General features: G+C 43.0%; 1 protein-coding gene across 14 annotated transcripts in view; it reads right to left on the reverse strand.

Moving 5' to 3' along the window:
• Nucleotides 1-18,371, reverse strand: part of PSD3 (pleckstrin and Sec7 domain containing 3) — a 728,752-nt gene that overhangs the window by 543,264 nt on the left and 167,117 nt on the right. For 10 of the 14 annotated variants that reach the window (XM_063816241.1, XM_024345060.3, XM_024345058.3 and 7 more), the window contains 2 exons: nucleotides 13,565-13,661; nucleotides 10,953-11,825 (listed from right to left, as the gene is read on the reverse strand). In XM_063816241.1, coding sequence (XP_063672311.1) covers nucleotides 10,953-11,705 — 753 coding nt within the window. In that variant the 5' untranslated portion in view covers nucleotides 11,706-11,825; nucleotides 13,565-13,661. The remainder of the gene's footprint in view (nucleotides 1-10,952; nucleotides 11,826-13,564; nucleotides 13,662-18,371) is intronic. The other 4 variants (XM_054657257.2, XM_054657253.2, XM_054657256.2 and 1 more) reach the window with 1 other exon arrangement.

Raw genomic sequence — 18,371 nt, forward strand, 5'->3', positions numbered from 1 at the left:
CAAAGTCTCATTTGTTCTGAACTGCAGTGGATGATGAATTTATGGAGAATTAAGACATTAGGTATACAGAACACAGAATTATGATTAGATGAAAATAATACATTTCATCTTTCTATTTCAAGATGAGAGAGGTGGGTAAGAAAAATCATTTCTATTCAGACTTGGAGAAAAGAGAGAAAACCCAGGCCACGGGCTCCCAGCTGCTCAAATGCAACCAGGACACAGAAGCAGTGGAAATGTTGGACCTGAAAGCATGCAGCCTAGGGTGAGAGGCAGTAGAGCCAAAATTTGGGTGGATGGAGGACTGGCAATCAAAGCAGGGAGGCTCTCCAGGGTCTGCATATTCTGTGCTAGGCTCAATTCCAAGTTCTTTACATATTATAACTCACGTAATCCTTATTTTCCATCTGGCTCTGAAGTCTGTACTGTGCTGAGTTCATGCGGAAGGACTCAAGTGAACGTGAAAATGCATGAATGCTTTTGTACCGTTGAAATTTCCTGACCCTTGGCCCATCTGTAAAGGACAGGGAACCCTGAGACTATCCGAGACTGAATTTCTTGCTGGTCCAGTAGGACGAGGATTTGGGGCTAGATTTTATTAAAGATAATAAAATGGTTAATTCTCTGAGAATGTTGATTTTTATACCTGCTATACTTGTAATTCATGAATAACTTATTTTGTTCTTTTTCTTGCCTCTTAACAGAATGATAACCCATTTTTTTTTTCCCATAAGGCACAGACTGTTCCACCTGCAGCAAAGGCCAAGCAAACCTGAAAAGGGATGAGGTGGGGAATTAATGCTACAAATTCTTTGGTCAGGCTTCATGATTAAGACAGGCCTGGCAGGGCACGGTGGCTCACACCTGTAATCCCAGTACTCTGGGAGGCCAAGGCGGGCGGATCACTTGAGGTTGGGAGTTTGAGACCAGCCTGGACAACATGGCGAAAGCCCATCTCTACCAATAATACAAAAATGAGCCCAGCATGGTGGCACACCCATGTAATCCCAGCTACTTGGGAGGCTGAGGAACAAGAATTGCTTGAACTCAGGAGGTGGAGGTTGCAGTGAGCCGAGATCACGCCACTGCACTCCAGCCTGGGCGACAGAGTGAAAAACTGTCTCTCAAAAAAAAAAAAAAAAAGATAGGCCTAAGAGGTCTTAATAATTGTCTTGTCTGAGAGGGAAAAAGGCAGAAAACCCAATCTGTACAGGACTGTTGTGAACTGACATATTATAAGAGGGGTGACAAATTTCTAAATGGCATTTTTTTCAGGGGTCACAGCCTGCTTATTCTCAACTGAATCGCCTGCTCTGATTTGCTATTCAAACATCAGAATTGTGTTTTTTTCTTTTTTCTTTTTTTTTTTTTGAGACAGAATCTCGCTCTGTCGCCCAGGCTGGAGTGCAGTGGTAGGATCTCGGCTCACTGCAAGCTTGGCCTCCCGGGTTCACGCCATTCTCCTGCCTCAGCCTCCCAAGTAGCTGGGACTACAAGCACCCACCACCACACCTGGCTAATTTTTTGTATTCTTAGTGGAGACGGGGTTTCACGTGTTAGCCAGGATGGTCTCGATCTCCTGACCTTGTGATCTGCCTGCCTCGGCCTCCCAAAGTGCTGGGATTACAGGAGTGAGCCACCGTGCCCGGCCTAACTCAGAAATACCTTTGAAAATTAATTACTATTTTTTTTTTGAGATGGAGTCTTGCCCTTTTTCCCAGACTGGAGTACAGTGGTGCAGTCTCGGCTCACTACAAACTCTGCCTCCCAGGTTCAAGAAACTTTCCTGCCTCAGCCTCCCAAGTAGCTGGGATTACAGGCATGGGACACCATGCCCGGCTAGTATTTTTGTATTTTCAGTAGAGACAGGATTTCACCATGTTGGCCAGGCTGGCCTGGAACTCCTGACTTCAAGTGATCTGCCCACCTCGGCCTCCCAAAGTGCTGGGATTACAAGCATGAACCACCATGCCTGACCATTAATTACGAATTTTAAAAATAGATTTATTTTCGTTGTAGAGATAGTCTCTTACTCAGTTGTCCAGGCTGGTTCAAACTCCTGGCCTCAAGTGATCCTCCCACCTTGGCCTCCCAAATTGTTGGGATTACAGGCATGAAGCACTGCACCCAGCCTATAAACCTTTATCTTAATTTTCAGGTTTCAGACCAATTCACTGCATGTATATATGATTACATCATTGCTATATTCTTTCCTAATGAATTACGAAATTCACACATGAACTCAGGAGAAGTCCAAAACTCAAATCCTCTTTACATTCTTTCAATTCACCAAGCTTTTTCCTCTTTCACTCTGATGGCCCCTGAAGTGCATCTCTACTGAGGCTCTCTTCTGACTCAATGGAATAAAAATGGTCACCATTTTCCTCAAATTACGATGTGCAGATAGTAACTTGGACAGTAATTACCCCATTGTAGGCTTGCAGTGACTAAAGTATTAAACCTTTGTAAATATACTGCCAGTGTTTCATGCTGTATGTTTCAAAATGCCTCTTTGCATGTATGTTTATCTGCCCTAAAAGCTTATAGAAAGCAGAAAAAGAATCTTCTGTTGTATGGATTATAAAGGACCCAGAGAAACATTTAATAAGTTAATTTAATAATGAATATGGTAACTTACACATAATCAACAATGTAATTCCTGCATTCACTTTGAATATATAGCTTCTAATTGGATTTATGTAATGCTTTTTCTCCAAAGAGCTTCACAGGCTACAAACACAAGGCAACCCAATAAATGAAGAAAAGGCAGGCGCCAGCCAGAAGCGGCTCACGAAACAGTATAAAAAGATAGGTTGTTATGGAGGATGCTCTGAATAAAAAAGACGGTGGAAGGGCAGTTTGCAGAGTATGCTAAGAAAAAGTTCACTTACAAATAAAGGTTGAGGATGAGAAAAGTAAGAATTTTTCCATGAGCTTTCTCAAATGGCATGAAAAAAAAAGTAGGAATGATTTATTTCAGTTGAAAATATTTATTTTATAGGTTGTTTAAAGCACAGAGTAGAGCTGGATCTACTTGCCTTGCAATAGAAACAAATTTGTTTTCTAGTTTCCTGGCCTGTAGTGGATTTAGAAAAGGATGTTAGAGGTAGGCATAGGAATAATAGTGAGAGGAGATAGGCCAGAACAGAGGAAACTGAAAAACTACTAAAAATAAAAAAGAGCTCAGAGACCAGAGTACTAGTGGGAGAGGTGCAAATATAAAATATTATTAAATATAAGGGCAAATAGTCTTAAAGACCTAAGGGTACCAGCAAGCAATACTTGGGTACCAGCAGCAAGATTAGACTGATTACTTACATTATCAGATTAAATTATATTATGTGTATGACGTTTAAGGAAACAGAAACACAGCGAATAGGAAATGCTCATTAGAAAAGTTTTTATCCAAAATGTTGTTTTTAAATTGTTACTTTAAAGGTCAAGCAAAATTTGTTTTTTAAAGAGAATTTCTGTGGGACATGTTAAAAAAACCCGCATCCTTCCTCCCTCCCTTCCTCCCTCCCTTCCTTCTCTCCTCACCCTTCTCACAATTACAGCTATACAGCTACCCGTGCGACTCTTTGACCTTGGGCAGCTAGGAAGCACAGAGCTAAGTCTGAATGTCAAACATACCAGCTTTGTAGGCCTTTATGGGATGGACTTTTGGGTTGCTTTTCTAATCTCAACCTCATCCTTCCTTGACCTTGACTTTTATTTATATATTTTCCTAGTCTTGATTGTTTATTACCGTTTACCTTTCACCATTGTTTTTATTTATTATTTGTGCTATTGTTATAGGATATTGGAAATGCTTTATGGAGAAGATTGAGTCTATGTTAACAAAGTCTCCTGAGACTTCTCTGAGATATCTCTGACCTGAGATAAATGGTTTAACATTTTCATTGATACTGCATCATACAATCAGTGAGAACTCAATGAAGAGCAGCCAAGCTCCTTGCAGATAAAATGAGATTTTCCAATGGTTTAACATTGCAAGTGCTTGAATAATTCCCTGGAGCTTTTTACGTCATAATCTGCTGGACCTGGTTATTGAAAGGTTAATGCAAAATCACACATCCTGAAAATTTAAAGTTAAATTCCAAAAAGTTAAAATGGACTAAATATAATCACAGGAAATATGCACAACATGAAGGGCAGCCAAAAAACAGTCATAGCTGCTGATGACTTTAGAAGGAAGGAAGGTGGACATCCTTAAAAAAAAAAATGCAGCCCTGCCATTATCTGACAATGTCAACTCCATGTAGCCATCATTCTGTCATTTGCCCACCTTTTTCGTTTGCCCAGAAACACGTGCAGAGAGTTGTCAGCTAAGAGTGTAAAGCGATTGCTTTGTATAAATGTTTTATCAGAGCTCTCTCAAACTTTAGGGAAGCTAATATACATTTTATAGCTTTTGGGAGATTTTTAAAAACAACATCCTTGAACTTTGTAATATATTAGGATCAAATCATTGCGTGATGTGATTTATAAATAGATTTGCTTATTTATGCTTATTTAATAGACATGCTAAGTCATAAGGTACAGTTCAAGGTTCAGTATAACCCAATTCAGGGCGTGTGGCTAATCTCCACCTTTTTGGTGTTCTGACTTCTGGAATACTGGGTCAGGAGTCCCAGAGAACTAATGTAAAGTTGAAGAGACCACATGCGGAATCCATGATAGTCATTTGATTACCATACGACCTGCTTTCACTAAGTCTTTGTAAGTCTCATTGTATCCTATAGTCTCTATAAATCTACAAGGAAAAAAAAAATTTGTTCTTTTTGGGACAGAGTCTTGCTCTGTTGCCCAGGCTGGAGTAGAGTGGCACAGTCACAACTCGCTGCAGCCTCGAACTCCCAGGCTCAACTGAGATTCCTTCCTTGGCCTCCCAAAGTGCTGGGATTACAGGCATGAGTCACCGAGCCAAGCCAGGAAAACAAAAGTCTTTCAAAGATAAAATTTTTACCATATCATAACCTGTAGCAGATTGTGGAAGCAAATCTATTTATAAATCACATCAGGTAATGATTTGATTCTAATATATTACAAAGTCAAAGGATGCTGTTTTTAAAAATCTCCCCAAAGGCTATAACATGTATAATTTTATAGTACATTTATAGATTCTATATTAATTATACATTAATGTATAATTTAATCTCAAAATGTTAAATTGGAGAGAGCTCAGATAGAATACTTAAACAAAGCAATCACTTTCCACTCTCAGCTGACAACTCCCTGCAAGTGTTTCTGGGCATTGACTGGGTTGGCTGTCTGTATTTTCTCCTCTGCTCTCTGCTCCCCATCAACCTTTATGAGTTGTCCCTTTCCCAGACCTCCATGGTGTAACCACCTTCAGGATCTCAGCACCCCTGTTAGCACAATGTGAGCCGCACCTACCTCTGTGCCCACCATAGTAGACTTAGTGGGTACCAGCCCACATCAGAGCAAAAAGTCTCCTCCCAGGGATGCAGGCCTAAGAGAATTCAGTGTTAGCCTGGATTGTCTTCTAAGGAGAAGAGATGTAAACCTGGGAGTGGTGCTGGTCAAATTCCTCCCTGTGGAGTAGGGAGATGAGTAAGCAGATGGGCAGAAAGAGAAAGAGGGATTCAGAGAAGACTGAAGAACGGGCAAGCAGAAGATAGCAGAGAAGAGATGAAAAACAAGACCTATTGGAGTTGCATCGAGCCCCTGTGTCCCAGCTCCCAATCCAATTGCTTTTCAACATGTTGCAAGGGACACAGCTGTAAAGATGTCCTTGCACTCTTGGCCCTCTGCTTCCTATAGGTGGATCCAGATGCTAAACCTCCAGGAGGATTGCACCTATACAATGATCCACAGGACTCCTGTGTGTGAATGTTGAGGATGGGGTAAGGAGAGAAAAAGAGCAAGAGAACGTTGTCATGGGAACACTAAGGCAAATCACAAGATGAGAAAGGATTGAAACCCATTTTGCTATCTCAGGCTTTATTTATTCAAGTAATAAATCAAGACATCTGTGTCAAAACCAACGTAGCGTAAAATGAACTAAAGATAAGCTTTTCAATCCCATCAATACTGACTCCTAAATACCACATTCTTTTAAAATGGATGTTTCACTGCACATTTAATCTATATTTTTGTTAAAATTACTATGTGAGCATTTGTGCATGCTCTTTCTTTGTTCTAGTTTCTTTTATAAAATTCTAAATGACTCACCAAGTAGAATTAATATAAAGACAGAATTATCTAGAATACTATTTTATGAGAAAAACAACTTTTAAACTTATGACAGGCCAGAAGCCAAACAGGCTTGAGTAACAAAATGTTTACCTTTAATGAGGTAAGTGACTGCTTCCTGGGGGTTAAGTAGATCAGGGAGTCAATGTTCAACTCGTAATAGGGGACTTTATTTAACTAGAACCATTACAGGACAGACGGCTTGCAATACCAGTCCAAAATTCTGTGGTGGGAATTTGTATTACTGTTCAAAGAAAGCACTGACTCTTTCATACCTGAATGTCTTGCTCCTCATGGAAATCCCAGTTTTCCCTAAGAAAGGTAAGCTCACTCTATATGTAAGTTTCCTGTAGTGAAGTCATTTGACAAAATAATGAATCTTTAGAGATAAGCTGAGATAGAAGAAAATAGCTTTTTTTTTTTTTTTTTTTTTTTTTTTTTTTGAGACAGAGTCTAGCTCTGTCATCCAGGTTGGAGTGCAGTGGTGCAATCTTGGCTCATTACAACCTCCACCTTCTGGGTTCAAGCGATTCTCCTGCCTTAGACTCCCCAGTAGCTGAGATTACAAGCACCCACCACCATGCCTGGCTAATTTTTATATTTCTAGTAGAAATGGGGTTTCACCATGTTGGCAGGCTGACCTCAGACTCCTGACTTCAAATGATTTGCCAGCCTCAGCCTCCCAAAGTGCTGGGATTACAGGCGTAAGCCACCGCGCCTGGCCAAAATAAATTGTTTTAATACTTATCCTTCCTTAAAGAGTTTCATTCCCTTTCTGTATTCATAGATGCATAGGTATTATAGAATTTTTGAGGTAGAAAGATTTCCTGGAGAAAATGAGAGAAGCTAGCTTTGTTCAGGGAGATGTCAGAGGCCACAGAACTAGTTTGTCAGCAAAACCAGAGCTTCTTTGTCATCTTGTGAACTAAACAAAAACTTTCTACCCAAAAGGTAATGTACTTTATAGATTTACATTTCAGACATTAGTTTGATTTTAAGGAATAACAGTCCAAGACAGAGAGTTCACACTATTTTTCCTAGTCTGCTAGACAGTGTCTGCATATAAGAAAATAGACCTCCATTGCATTTCCACTGATCAGATAAATGAATGATGTCCCAATGCCTGTCTCCCTCTCACACAAACCCCCTGGCTGGCTCCTTGCCTGTCATGCTCATTTCCTCGCTGTCTCCTAAACCCTGAACAGTCTTATAAGCTAGTGATCAAAGCTCAAAAAGTGAATTGGTTTTGAGGACCAATGGTGAGGTAGGAAGGGAGAAAGGAAGACCAACATAGAGCAGTCAATCTTTTTGCAAATTTAAAGCCATAGATAAAATTGAGGTCAGTAAAAATGAGGGACATTAAAAAACTTATTTCACTAATTTTCTAAGGCTGCTTATATACCAAAAGTCACTGCCATTTTAAGACACAAAATATGTAAAATATGAAGACCTAGCAAAAAAAAATTTAAGATGTGGAAATGTCCTGAAACGATGATAGAGAAAGCTTTTCCCCCCTGTCTTTTGAGTTGGGTCTGCTTTCCTTATCCTCTTATCTTTAGCCCCAAGTTCAAATCAAATGTGAACAGTTCCCTGGGTTCCCACAGAGGGGCAGCAGCACACGAGGCCCGGGAGATGGTTAGGGCAGGCTCTGGTCCCGGCCCATAGAATATTCTCTGATTCACACTGACAGACTCACCACAGAAATGTTAGAGCCGTCCGTTGGCACCACCCTGAGCTGGGACTCCACGTCCCCAACACCTAGGCCTTCACTGCTTCTAGAAAGCTGGCTGAACTCATTCGTACAAGGTTAGGTCACTAGACCTAAAGTCTTGAGTGTCTTTCTCCCACCCTCTCCACCAGAGGAATTAGGAGTGCAGTACAGACCACCAGGCCTCAGGAAATGTAGGGTTACTTCCAAGGAAATCTTGCCAGCTGGAAAGACAGTGAAAGAAGGCAGAGAGAGCCCTGGACTCGGGGTAGACAACTTGAGGGCTGGGCCCAAGCTGCTTCATCCTAGTCCCATGGAGTTGCTTACCATCTGCAAGCATCTTTCCTTTCACGAGTGAAGTGGGGTGATAATAACATACATCCTTGCAGAATTTTGAGATTTTCATAAGAGGAAATAATGCAATGGAAGCCATCCAGGTCACAGAACGCTCCGATTATTTTTACTAAAGCCTGGTCATAGAATAAACTAAGAACCAACCAATGAAGATTTGTTCTTCATTCCTTATAATACTTGGAAAGATGCAAGCCAAGATTTTTTACTATGGAGCCTGTGATGTTTCATCATTGAGAGAATAAATTCAGCCATTTTGAATCCTGCAAATAAGAAAGTTTACTCTTCAGATCCAGGATTTTCCAAATTGACACTAGGACCTCAACTCTACTGTACACGTGTAGGAATGGAGTTTCCTTCCCTGTAACCAACGTTTCACTTTAATAAACATAACTGAGCACATTTTCCATAAGTTCATCGACTGAAAGCTTCCATTGTAGGGGATCGAGGGCATTAGCATCCACAGTGGTCAAGAAGATATTATATTTTAATCAGCTTTTTGATACTTTGCGACAATTCATATAGCTACATTCTAAAACATGAAAGGATTGAGTAATTCTCACACACTCATCTTTCAAGTCTAGATAGCACCTTAATCTGTCCAGGGCTGGACACATGGAAAAACTATTGTGCTGCTTTGTCTAACACCCAACCCTGGGCAGGGGTTCCCTGGTTAGTGATAGCCGTATGGCACCTACAGGATCTAAGGGTGCTAACTTCCCAGCTCCTCTCTCCCCATGGCAGAGGGAATCACATTGTCTGACCACCTCTGACTCCATGGGTTCCCTGGTCCTACCTGGTGTCTCATTGATTTGGCTTCTCCTCTTTTCTCCCTTAGAACTACTGAGGGCCCCTTTCACTTTAGTCCGCAAATCTCCATTGCAATGGGAAGCAGGGGACGTCATCAGTGTTTTCATGGTGGAAAAACTGAGCCTCAGAGAGCTCTGGCGGGTTGCTCTCAATAAGGACTTGGACTTGGGGCTTCTAACTTTTTAGCCAGAAATCCTCCAACCTTTAACTTAGACTGAGCAGATGTCGGGGACCCATTTGCAGCCCTCTGAATTAGGTGGACAAGGGTGAGATCCACACACTTGGACCAATTCCTCTCCCCAGAGAAATGGCAACAGCTCTGAGGCTTCAGCTTATCCCCCGAAGGCGGGAGGGGAGAGTGGGAAAAGATGGGGTTTTCAAGTCATCAGGCCAGCACTGAAGTACACAAACAATAACTATGTGACCCCACATACACAGATGGGCTCTGATGCAGGAGTATGTCATTCCTCCTAAATCCCGGTAGGAAATGAGAGATGCAAGAATTAGGATGGAATGTAAACTATTTCTTAAGGAAGCATGCTAGCATCTCTTCCTCCAAGAACGCTACTCTGGAGAGAACTTTCTCCCCGTTTCTTAACTGCGGCTACGCAGGCCCTTGTTAAAAAGAGAAAATGGAAGGAAGGGTGCTGTGAGAAGCCTGCAGGAGAGGGCATGGTGTTTGGATGAAGCGGTACCCCCTCTAAGCCTATGGGAGGCCCCTGCCAGATGCTGTGAATTTCATTCATTTCTTCTGTGACTTCCCTGAGATTCCTGTCCATGCTAACCCTCAACACTCCAATGACTCCCTCTTCCTTCCGTCTCATCCCACTACCCTCCACACCCTTCCTCACCTCCACCCTCATGCTCACACACATGCAAAGGATAGCAAGATGCCCACACTGTGAGAAAAGAAAGCTGAATGCAAATTTTAAGTTTTGTCCACCCAATTTGAGAACAGTGCACCTGAGCTGGGTGGAGAGGGTGGGCTGCAGGCACAAGAACAATGGGAAGGCTGGGCCAGAAGTGCGGAGTGTGAGATGCTAACAACAAGGGCAGGCAAGGCCATAATCAGAGGCAGAGCCCATAGAGCTGGAAACAGGAGCCCACAGAGCTGGAAACGACCTTGGAGGCCACACAGGGCTGCCTTTCCCTTCCTGATGGGGAATGGAGGCTCCTGTCCCAGGCTGCACATCCATTTGGTGGTGGTCTAGGTGTGTTGGGGAGATGGAAGGTACATGAGAGCCCTAGAAAGTCAGGTGTTCATGGATGACAGTAGGGTGTGGCTGAGTTCCAAGGCTGTGCTCCGGTTCTGGAAACCTCCACAGCTCCCTGGAGCCTCCCCCATTGTTCCCAATGCCCATTCTGGAGAACAAGCTTTGCTTTTGCCCTTGTGTTTCTGCAAGAGTGGGGAGGATGTTTGCCCAGTCACATCTCCATCCCCTCATCTGAAACTGGAGCTGTGGAGCTCTATTTCTCAAAGTGGTTAAGACGAGTAAGGGGATGTGAGAAAATGCCTAGCACATCACAGGACCCAATAAATGTCTGGGTACCTCCTTTGACCTTCCTTCTGGTGTTCCCCTATAAAGTATGCCTGACTTTTCTTTTCCCGTCTTTGGCAGAAATCTCGGGAAATAGTTAATCCTTGCCTCCTTCCAAACAAAATGTTTCTGGTGGCCTGGAAGGTGGCAGAGGACAGAGCAAATGCCAGGCCTGGGAAGGCTGCGGCTCGTGGGTACCTCTGCTGTTGAGGTGTGGCCCATCTAAGCAGAGGAGAGAACCAACGCCAGAAATTGGAGGCCAGGGTGGCATGTCTGTCCCCTGGCTCCCTTTCTTCTGCTGGGATTCAGGACATGCGAGTTCTTACCTTGAGAGGCAGAGTGGCAGGTGGGGCTGGGCAGCCCTTGCTGGTGTGCACAGCTGGACAGTACCTGTAGAGCCGTGCCCTTGTCGCCTGCGCTGTGGTACCTGTGGCCTCCTTACAGCTCCTGGGGAGTATTTGGCAGGTCTCGGCGCCTCTCCTCAGCACAGTCCTTTCCGCTCCATCTGCAGCGTGGACCAGGACAGCCCTTGGAGGGGAGCATCCCAAGGCATCCCTGCATCGGGGGTCCATGCCCCACAGATCCTGGGTGGCAGAAGTGACTGGCCAGTGCTTCCAGCCCATGGAGGGACTGCTGCTTTCATCACTCATGATGGGAGCTGGGCTAGGAAGCCTCCATGCCAGGGGCTGTAGCCAGCCCAGTGTCTTGGAGGCAGGGGCCTGGCAATGCCTGTGATGTGGGGATCTGCAATCACCACCCCTGCTTACGTCCAGATCCTGGGATTTTTTCCTCCCTTCCTTCTTTTCCTTTGGAGCAGAGCAAGTGAAAGCAGCTGATTCCTCCGTCTCAGGGCCTGCCTTCTGCAGCAGCCTCAAAGGAGGGGCAGCTGAGCCCTGTGTGCGCCTGAGGTCCCAGCCTGCCAAGAGGCCTGTCCTGGGACTTGGGAAACTGTGTCCCTCCTCCAGGCCCCCTGGGGTTGCCGCTGGAGACGGGGCGGGGAGAGTGCAGGCTGGAGGAGCCCGCAGCTGGATGAAGAGGAAGGAAGTTTTCATCTGCTGCTGCTGAAACTGCCCAGCCATTTCCTCCAGGGGGGTCGGGCTGGTCCCTGCCAGGGTGGAGTTTCAGGCCTCAGTGCCCAGGGATACGAACAGCAGCAGCTGTGGGCAGACGTGACTCAGCCCCATGGTTCCACCGACAGCCTGAGGAAGCAAACAACATGTCTTCAGCACCCAGGGGAGTCTTAAAATAGGGGGGTCAGATAATGATCTTGGCCATGGAGCTGGACTTTGCACTTATATCACAGAATCACAAAAAGATATTAGTGGAGAATAATCTACAAGTGAGGGGTGACAGTGAGGACAGTCAAGACAACCCTTCTCAACTTTGTTTTTGTTTTTGTTGAGACAGAGTCTGGCTCTATTGTTCAGGTTGGAGGGTAGTGGCGTGATCTCAGCTCAATGCAACCTCCGCCTCCCAGGTTTTAGTGATTCTCCTGCCTCAGCCTCCGGAACAGCTGGGATTACAGGCACGCACCACCGCACCCACCTAATTTTTGTACTTTTTAGTAGAGACGGGGTTTTGCCATGTTGGCCAGCCTGGTCTTGAACTCCTGACCTCAGGTGATCCATCCGCCCCACCTCGACCTCCCAAAGTGCTGGGATTACAGGTGTGAGCCACTGTGGCCGGCCCCCTCTCACCTTTGTGTATCTAAATGGAATCACTTTTTCTTCACTGCCCCCTTCCTCCTATTTGAAATGAAAACACTATTCATTTCATAATTTAATCCTAAATTCTGTGTTAGCTATTCTTGTTACTTGGTGACTGACCTGTGAGACACTGGTTTATAAATGAAGCCTCCAATAAGCTTTGAAGTGTACTTTTCATCTACTTTGTCTGCATTATTTTTACTAAATACTTTTAAGACCTCTAGGATAAAGTGCGCAACAAACAGTTGTAAGCAACTTTAATGTTTTCATGAGTTTGCACTTTAAATCTGTGGTCATTTATGGGTTCTCTAGGAGAGGTCCCACATCAAAATACTTGGTGTCATGGTTTGTGTCTCCTCCAAAATTCTGGTGCTGCCAATGTGATAGTATTAACAGGTGGGACCTTTCAGAGGCAATTGGATCCTGAAGGTGCCTTCCTTCATGAATGGGATTAAGACCCTTATTAAAGAAGTTTCACACAGCTGTAGAGCAGTAGGTTGCCCTTCTGCCTTCCACCCAATGAGGACACAGTATTCCTCCCCTCCAGAGGACAAAGTCCTCACCAGACGAGGCACCAGGTGCTTGATCTTGGACTTCCCAGTCCCCAGAACTGTGAGAAACCAAATTTCACTTCTTTATAAATTACCCAGTCTATGGTATTTTCTTAGAGCAACATGAAAGAAATTTGGTATTACCCCACAAAATGAAAAGAAAGTGGTATTTTGTTGCAGCTGTGCAGAAGACACTTAGCATCAAAGAAAGTAAGAGAGTGAGAGAAAAGAAAGAAGGAGGGAAGGAGGGAAGGAAGGAAGGAAGGAGGGAGGGAGGGAAGGAAGAAGGAAGTAAGGGAAAAAGAAAAAGAGAGGAAGGAAGGAAGAAAGAAAAAGAAAGAGAGAGAGAGAAAGAAAGAAGGAAAGAAAGGAAGAAAAAGAAAGAAAAAACTAAGAAAAAAGAAAAACATGAAAGAAGAGAGAAAGAAGAAATAAGATTAAAAAAAAAAAATCCAGGTAACAAATCAGGCTGGAAGGGCTTTTTGTTGTTGTTGTTGTTTTGAAAAATAATTTAGCCCATCTTAATTAGAGGGAAGAAAAAAATAATCTAATCTTTTAACTTGTGAGAACATGGCAGTGCTTTTTAAAAATGGAGATCATTTCTTTTTAGCAAATTGTAATAGGTAATTGAAAAGTATAATAAATAAAAAATGAGACAAAAGGAAGAAGAAAAGAAATCACCTTAAAATTCAGTTGACTCACTCACATTCAGAGTATTTCTATAGGCTCAGTACCTCTTAGAGGGAAAGAATCTTTGTGAGTCATGCTGACCCTGTACCTGAGGAGGAAAGAAGGCAGGTGTGAGAAAGCTCTAGTCTTCATCAATGTGAAATAACTTGACTAAAAGGGAACCAGGAAATCATCCTCCAAAACAAAGTGAGCATGTGGTCTAGAACTTTCTTGCTCTGCATGCAGCATCATGTGAAGCCTGGGTGAATTCTCCCTCCCTGACTCCTCAGCATCCCCGCACACGGGCAGCACCCCTGAGGCATCAGGGGCCACTGGCCCTGGCTGACCGTGGCTGACCAGGCTGAATCCTTGGAAATTCTCAGGATGCCAGGATGCCCAGTTGGAGTCTTATGATAGTTTTCCTTGTTAAACGTCTTCACACTTTAAAAGTTTTTTCACCAATGGTTAAGGAGGTTTTGCCCACATTTCCAATAGCTGGCAAGTGACTCAATCTACATCTCATTTAGAAATGTGATCAAATCTGTTCAGGCCAGGCACCGGCTGCTATAATCCTTTTTATCACATCTACAAAGAAAATTTTGACAAAACCATATTATGTCTAACTGTAATTGTATGTTGATCTCATTACATTAATGTTCATAAAACATTTCACATAAGTGATGTCTAGTCCTCTATAGGTAATTTTCACACTCTCCTATACAAGAACTTGTCTGAACATTGTAATCGCTCAACAAACAGTACTGCGTGTTGACTGATTAACTGCCAGTAACATGGGAAACTATGTCTTCGTAGGGAACAGGAATTTGGGTGAGAAGAAACCTTCTGAAGGTACCAACCATGACATCAGGGGCTTTGCATGGTGTATTTCATTCAAGGTGCAGCACAATCCTGTGAAGTAGGTGGCATCATTTCTATGTTGCCGTTAAGGAATGTGAAGCTCAGGGAAGGCACAACTGCCCCAAGTAGGCAGGGGCTTTAAAGAGCTGTCAGATGAGAAGTTTCACTCCTTCACCTCTTTCCATTTCAAACGTCCAACTTCTAAACCACATGAGGTAAAGTACCAAGGAAACCATGGTGGTGCTGGTAGCGTGTCCAGGGCACTTCTCTCTTCTTTTTATTTGCAAGCTCACCACAGTGGGGATTACTGCCTGATATTTCATTTCTGGGTTATGTGGACTGAAATAGGAGAAGGGTAAATAAATGGTGGATGACACTTGAGAGCTGACAGGAGGGCTGACTTGGAGGATTCATGTAACGCATTTTCTTGGGACACCCTTAAGTATTAGCAGGCACATTTAGGGGGTGGGAGCTCTGTGTGAGATGTGGGGGAAAGTGCCAGAGAAACATGAGTAAATAGCAGAGTGATTTGAGAGCACAGACTTTGGTGCAACAGACATTTCTCAGCCCTGCTTCCACTGTGTGGCCGTGTGACCTTAGGCAAGTGTATTAGTCTGGTCTCACGCTGCTGATAAAGACATACTAGAGACTGAGTCATTTATAAAGGAAAGAGGTTTAATTGACTCACAGTTCTGGAGGGCTGGGGAGGCCTCATGAAACTTACAATCATGGCAGAAGGGGAAGCAAACATGTCCTTCACATGGTGGCAGCAAGGAGAAGTGTAGAGCAAAGAAGGGAAAAACCTCTTATAAAACCATCAGATCTTGTGAGAACTCAATATCACGAGAACAGCATGGAGGTAACCACCCCCATGATTCAGTTACTTCCCATTGGGTCCCTCCTGTGACACGTGGGGGATTATGGGAACTACAGTTCAAGATGAGATTTGGGTGGGGACATAGTCAAACCATATCAATAATTTACTTGGCCTTTTTGACAAACAGGTCCTCTTCTCTAAGATGAAGTAACAATAACTACTTCCTTTTTAATAATAGCTATTCTGACTCATGTGAGATGGTATCTTATTGTGGTTTTGATTTGCGTTTCTCTAACGATCAGTGATGTTGAGCTTTTTTCGTATAGTTGTTGGCCACATGTGTGTCTTCTTTTGAAAAGTGTTCATATACTAACACAAGAACAGAAAACCAATTACTGCATGTTCTCACTCGTAAGTAGAAGCTAAGTGATGAGAACACATGGGCACATAGAGGGGAACAACACACACTGGGGCCTATTGGAGAGTGGAGAGTGGGAGGAGGGAGAGGATCAGGAAAAATAACTATTGGGTATAGGCTTAATACTGGGTGACAAAATAATCTGTACAACAAACCCCCAGGACACAAGTTTACCTATATAACAAACCTGCACGTGTACTCCTGAACTTAAAATAAAAGTTAAAAAAAAATAGCTACTTTCAAGGGCTGTTGTGAAGATTAAGTGCAGGTGCAAAAGGCTTCCTTAGCGTATTGCCTGCTACCTAATCGGTTCTGTAAAATAAATGTTAGTTACTTTTAGAATTTAGACCTGCATGTTATCCTGGAGAAAACTTGTTCACCCAACAGAACAATTTGAGTTGTTTCATGAAATGTAAATTTTTTTAACCTGCAACAGGTAATTATGTGCATGTTTTCATGCTTCCTGTCTGATGGGAAAGCACCTAAGAGCTGAGGAATTAATTGGGATGTAGGAGGGTCAGCAAGGGAGTTGGGGTCGGGGAAATGGCTCTGAGTTCTGGAGTAACTAATCTTTAGCTGTGACTCACAACAAATTTGAACCTCAGTGGACATTATTTTAACACAATGGAGTAAATTTCTGCCCTTCCTACCTTATGGAATTGTTTTGCAGGTCAAATGGGATAATCTATGTAGGAATACTTTGTAAACATAAAACTGATATAAGGTCACACACCACATGACATTTCGGCTAGTGATGGGTGGTCCCATAAGATTAAAATGGAGCTGAAAAATTCCTGTCATCTACTGATGTGGTCACTGTCGTAATGTCATAGCACAGTGCATCACTGATGATGCTGGTGTAAACAAACCACTATGCTGCCAGGCACATACAATTGTATGCAATTATGTATAGTACGTAATACTTGATAATACGTACTATAGTATGTAACACTTGATAATAAACAACTATGTTACTGGTTTATGTATTTACTATTTTATCATGATTTTAGAGCGTACTCCTTCTACCTATAAAAAAAGTTGGCCGGGTGCAGTGGCTCAGGCCCGTACTCTTAGCACTTTGGGAGGCCGAGGTGGGCAGATCATTTGAGGCCAGCCTGGCTAACATGGTGAAACCCTATCTCTACTAAAAATACAAAAATTAGCCAGGTGTAGTGGCAGGCACCTGTAATCCCAGCTACTCAGTAGTCTGAGGCCGGAGAATCACTTGAACCTGGGTGGTGGAGGCTGCAGTGAGCCGAGATTGCACCACTGCCCTCCAACCTGGGTGAGAGTGACACTCTATCTCAAAAAAAAGTTAACTGTAAAACAGCCTCAGGCAGGTCCTTCAGGAGGTATTCCACAAGAAGACATTGCTATCCTAGGAGAGGACTGCTCCATGCTTGTTTTTAGCCCTGAAGACCTTCCAGTGGGACAGGATTTGGAGGGGGGATACAGTGATAGTGATGATCCTGATCCCTGTCTAGGCAGTTGTATGTATTTGTGCCCTTGTCTTTGACAAAAAAGCTTAAAAAGTAAGAAAAAAATGTTAACAGAAAAAAGTTTTATTATAGAATAAGGATATAAAGAAAGAAAATATTTTTCTACAGCTGGAAACTGTGTTTTAAGCTAAGTGCTACTACAAAAGAGACAAAAGGTTAAAAGAATAAAAGAGTTTATAAAGTAAACCTGTTACAGTAAGCTAAGGTTAATTTATTATTGAAGAAGGAAAAATATTTTAAAAATAAATTTGTTGGAGCATAAGCGAACTATGTTGATAAAGCCTACAGTAGTGTACAGTAACGTCCTAGGCCTTCACAGTCACTCACCACTCACTCACTCACTCACCCAGGGCAACTTCCTGTCCTTTAAGCTCCATTCATGGTAAGTGCCCTATATAGTTGGACCTTTTTTTCTTTTCTTTTTTTTTTTTTTGAGACTGAGTTTTGCTCATGTTGCCTGGGCTGGAGCGCAATGGTGTGATCTCAGCTCACTGCAACCTCTGCCTCCCAGGTACAAGTGATTCTCCTGCCTCAGTTTCCCAAGTAGCTGGGATTACAGGTGTGTGACACCACGCCTGGCTAATTTTGTATTTTTAGTAGAGACAAGGTTTCACCATATTGGTCAGGCTGGTCTCAAACTTCTGACCTCAAGTGACCCACTTGCCTCAGCCTCCCGAAATGCTAAGATTACAGGCAAGAGCCACCACACCTGGCCAGGTGGACCATGTTTTATCTTTTGTACTGTATGTTTACTATACTTTTTCCACGTTTAGATATGCTTAGATACACAAATGCTGATCATTGTATTATCATGCCAACAGTATTCAGTAGAGCAATATGGTGCACAGGTTTGTACTCTGGGAGCAGTAAGCTAGACCAGAAAGCCTAGGTGTAGGCTATACCATTGAGGTGTCCAAAAGTGCACTCTGTGATGTTCGACAATGACAAAATTATCTGAGGATGCATTTCTCAGAACATATTCCTGTTATGAAGCAACACATGACTGTGTATGTTAGATTCTTGAATTGTGATGAATGTTGTTATAATAATATTATTCTTACTAACAGTAATTCTAAACTAATCATCATTTGCGATTCCTCTGAAGTCTCAAGGTTTCTTGCTCTGAAATAATGCTAAGTTTAGGCCCTATTTTTTTGCTAGCACCACAGACCTTCAAGATTCATAAACTATGAATGCAAACAACAGATCATTAAAAGTATACTTTAT

Source organism: Pan troglodytes, chromosome 7, assembly GCF_028858775.2.
Source record: "Pan troglodytes isolate AG18354 chromosome 7, NHGRI_mPanTro3-v2.0_pri, whole genome shotgun sequence".
NCBI classification, from domain to species: Eukaryota; Metazoa; Chordata; class Mammalia; order Primates; family Hominidae; genus Pan; species Pan troglodytes.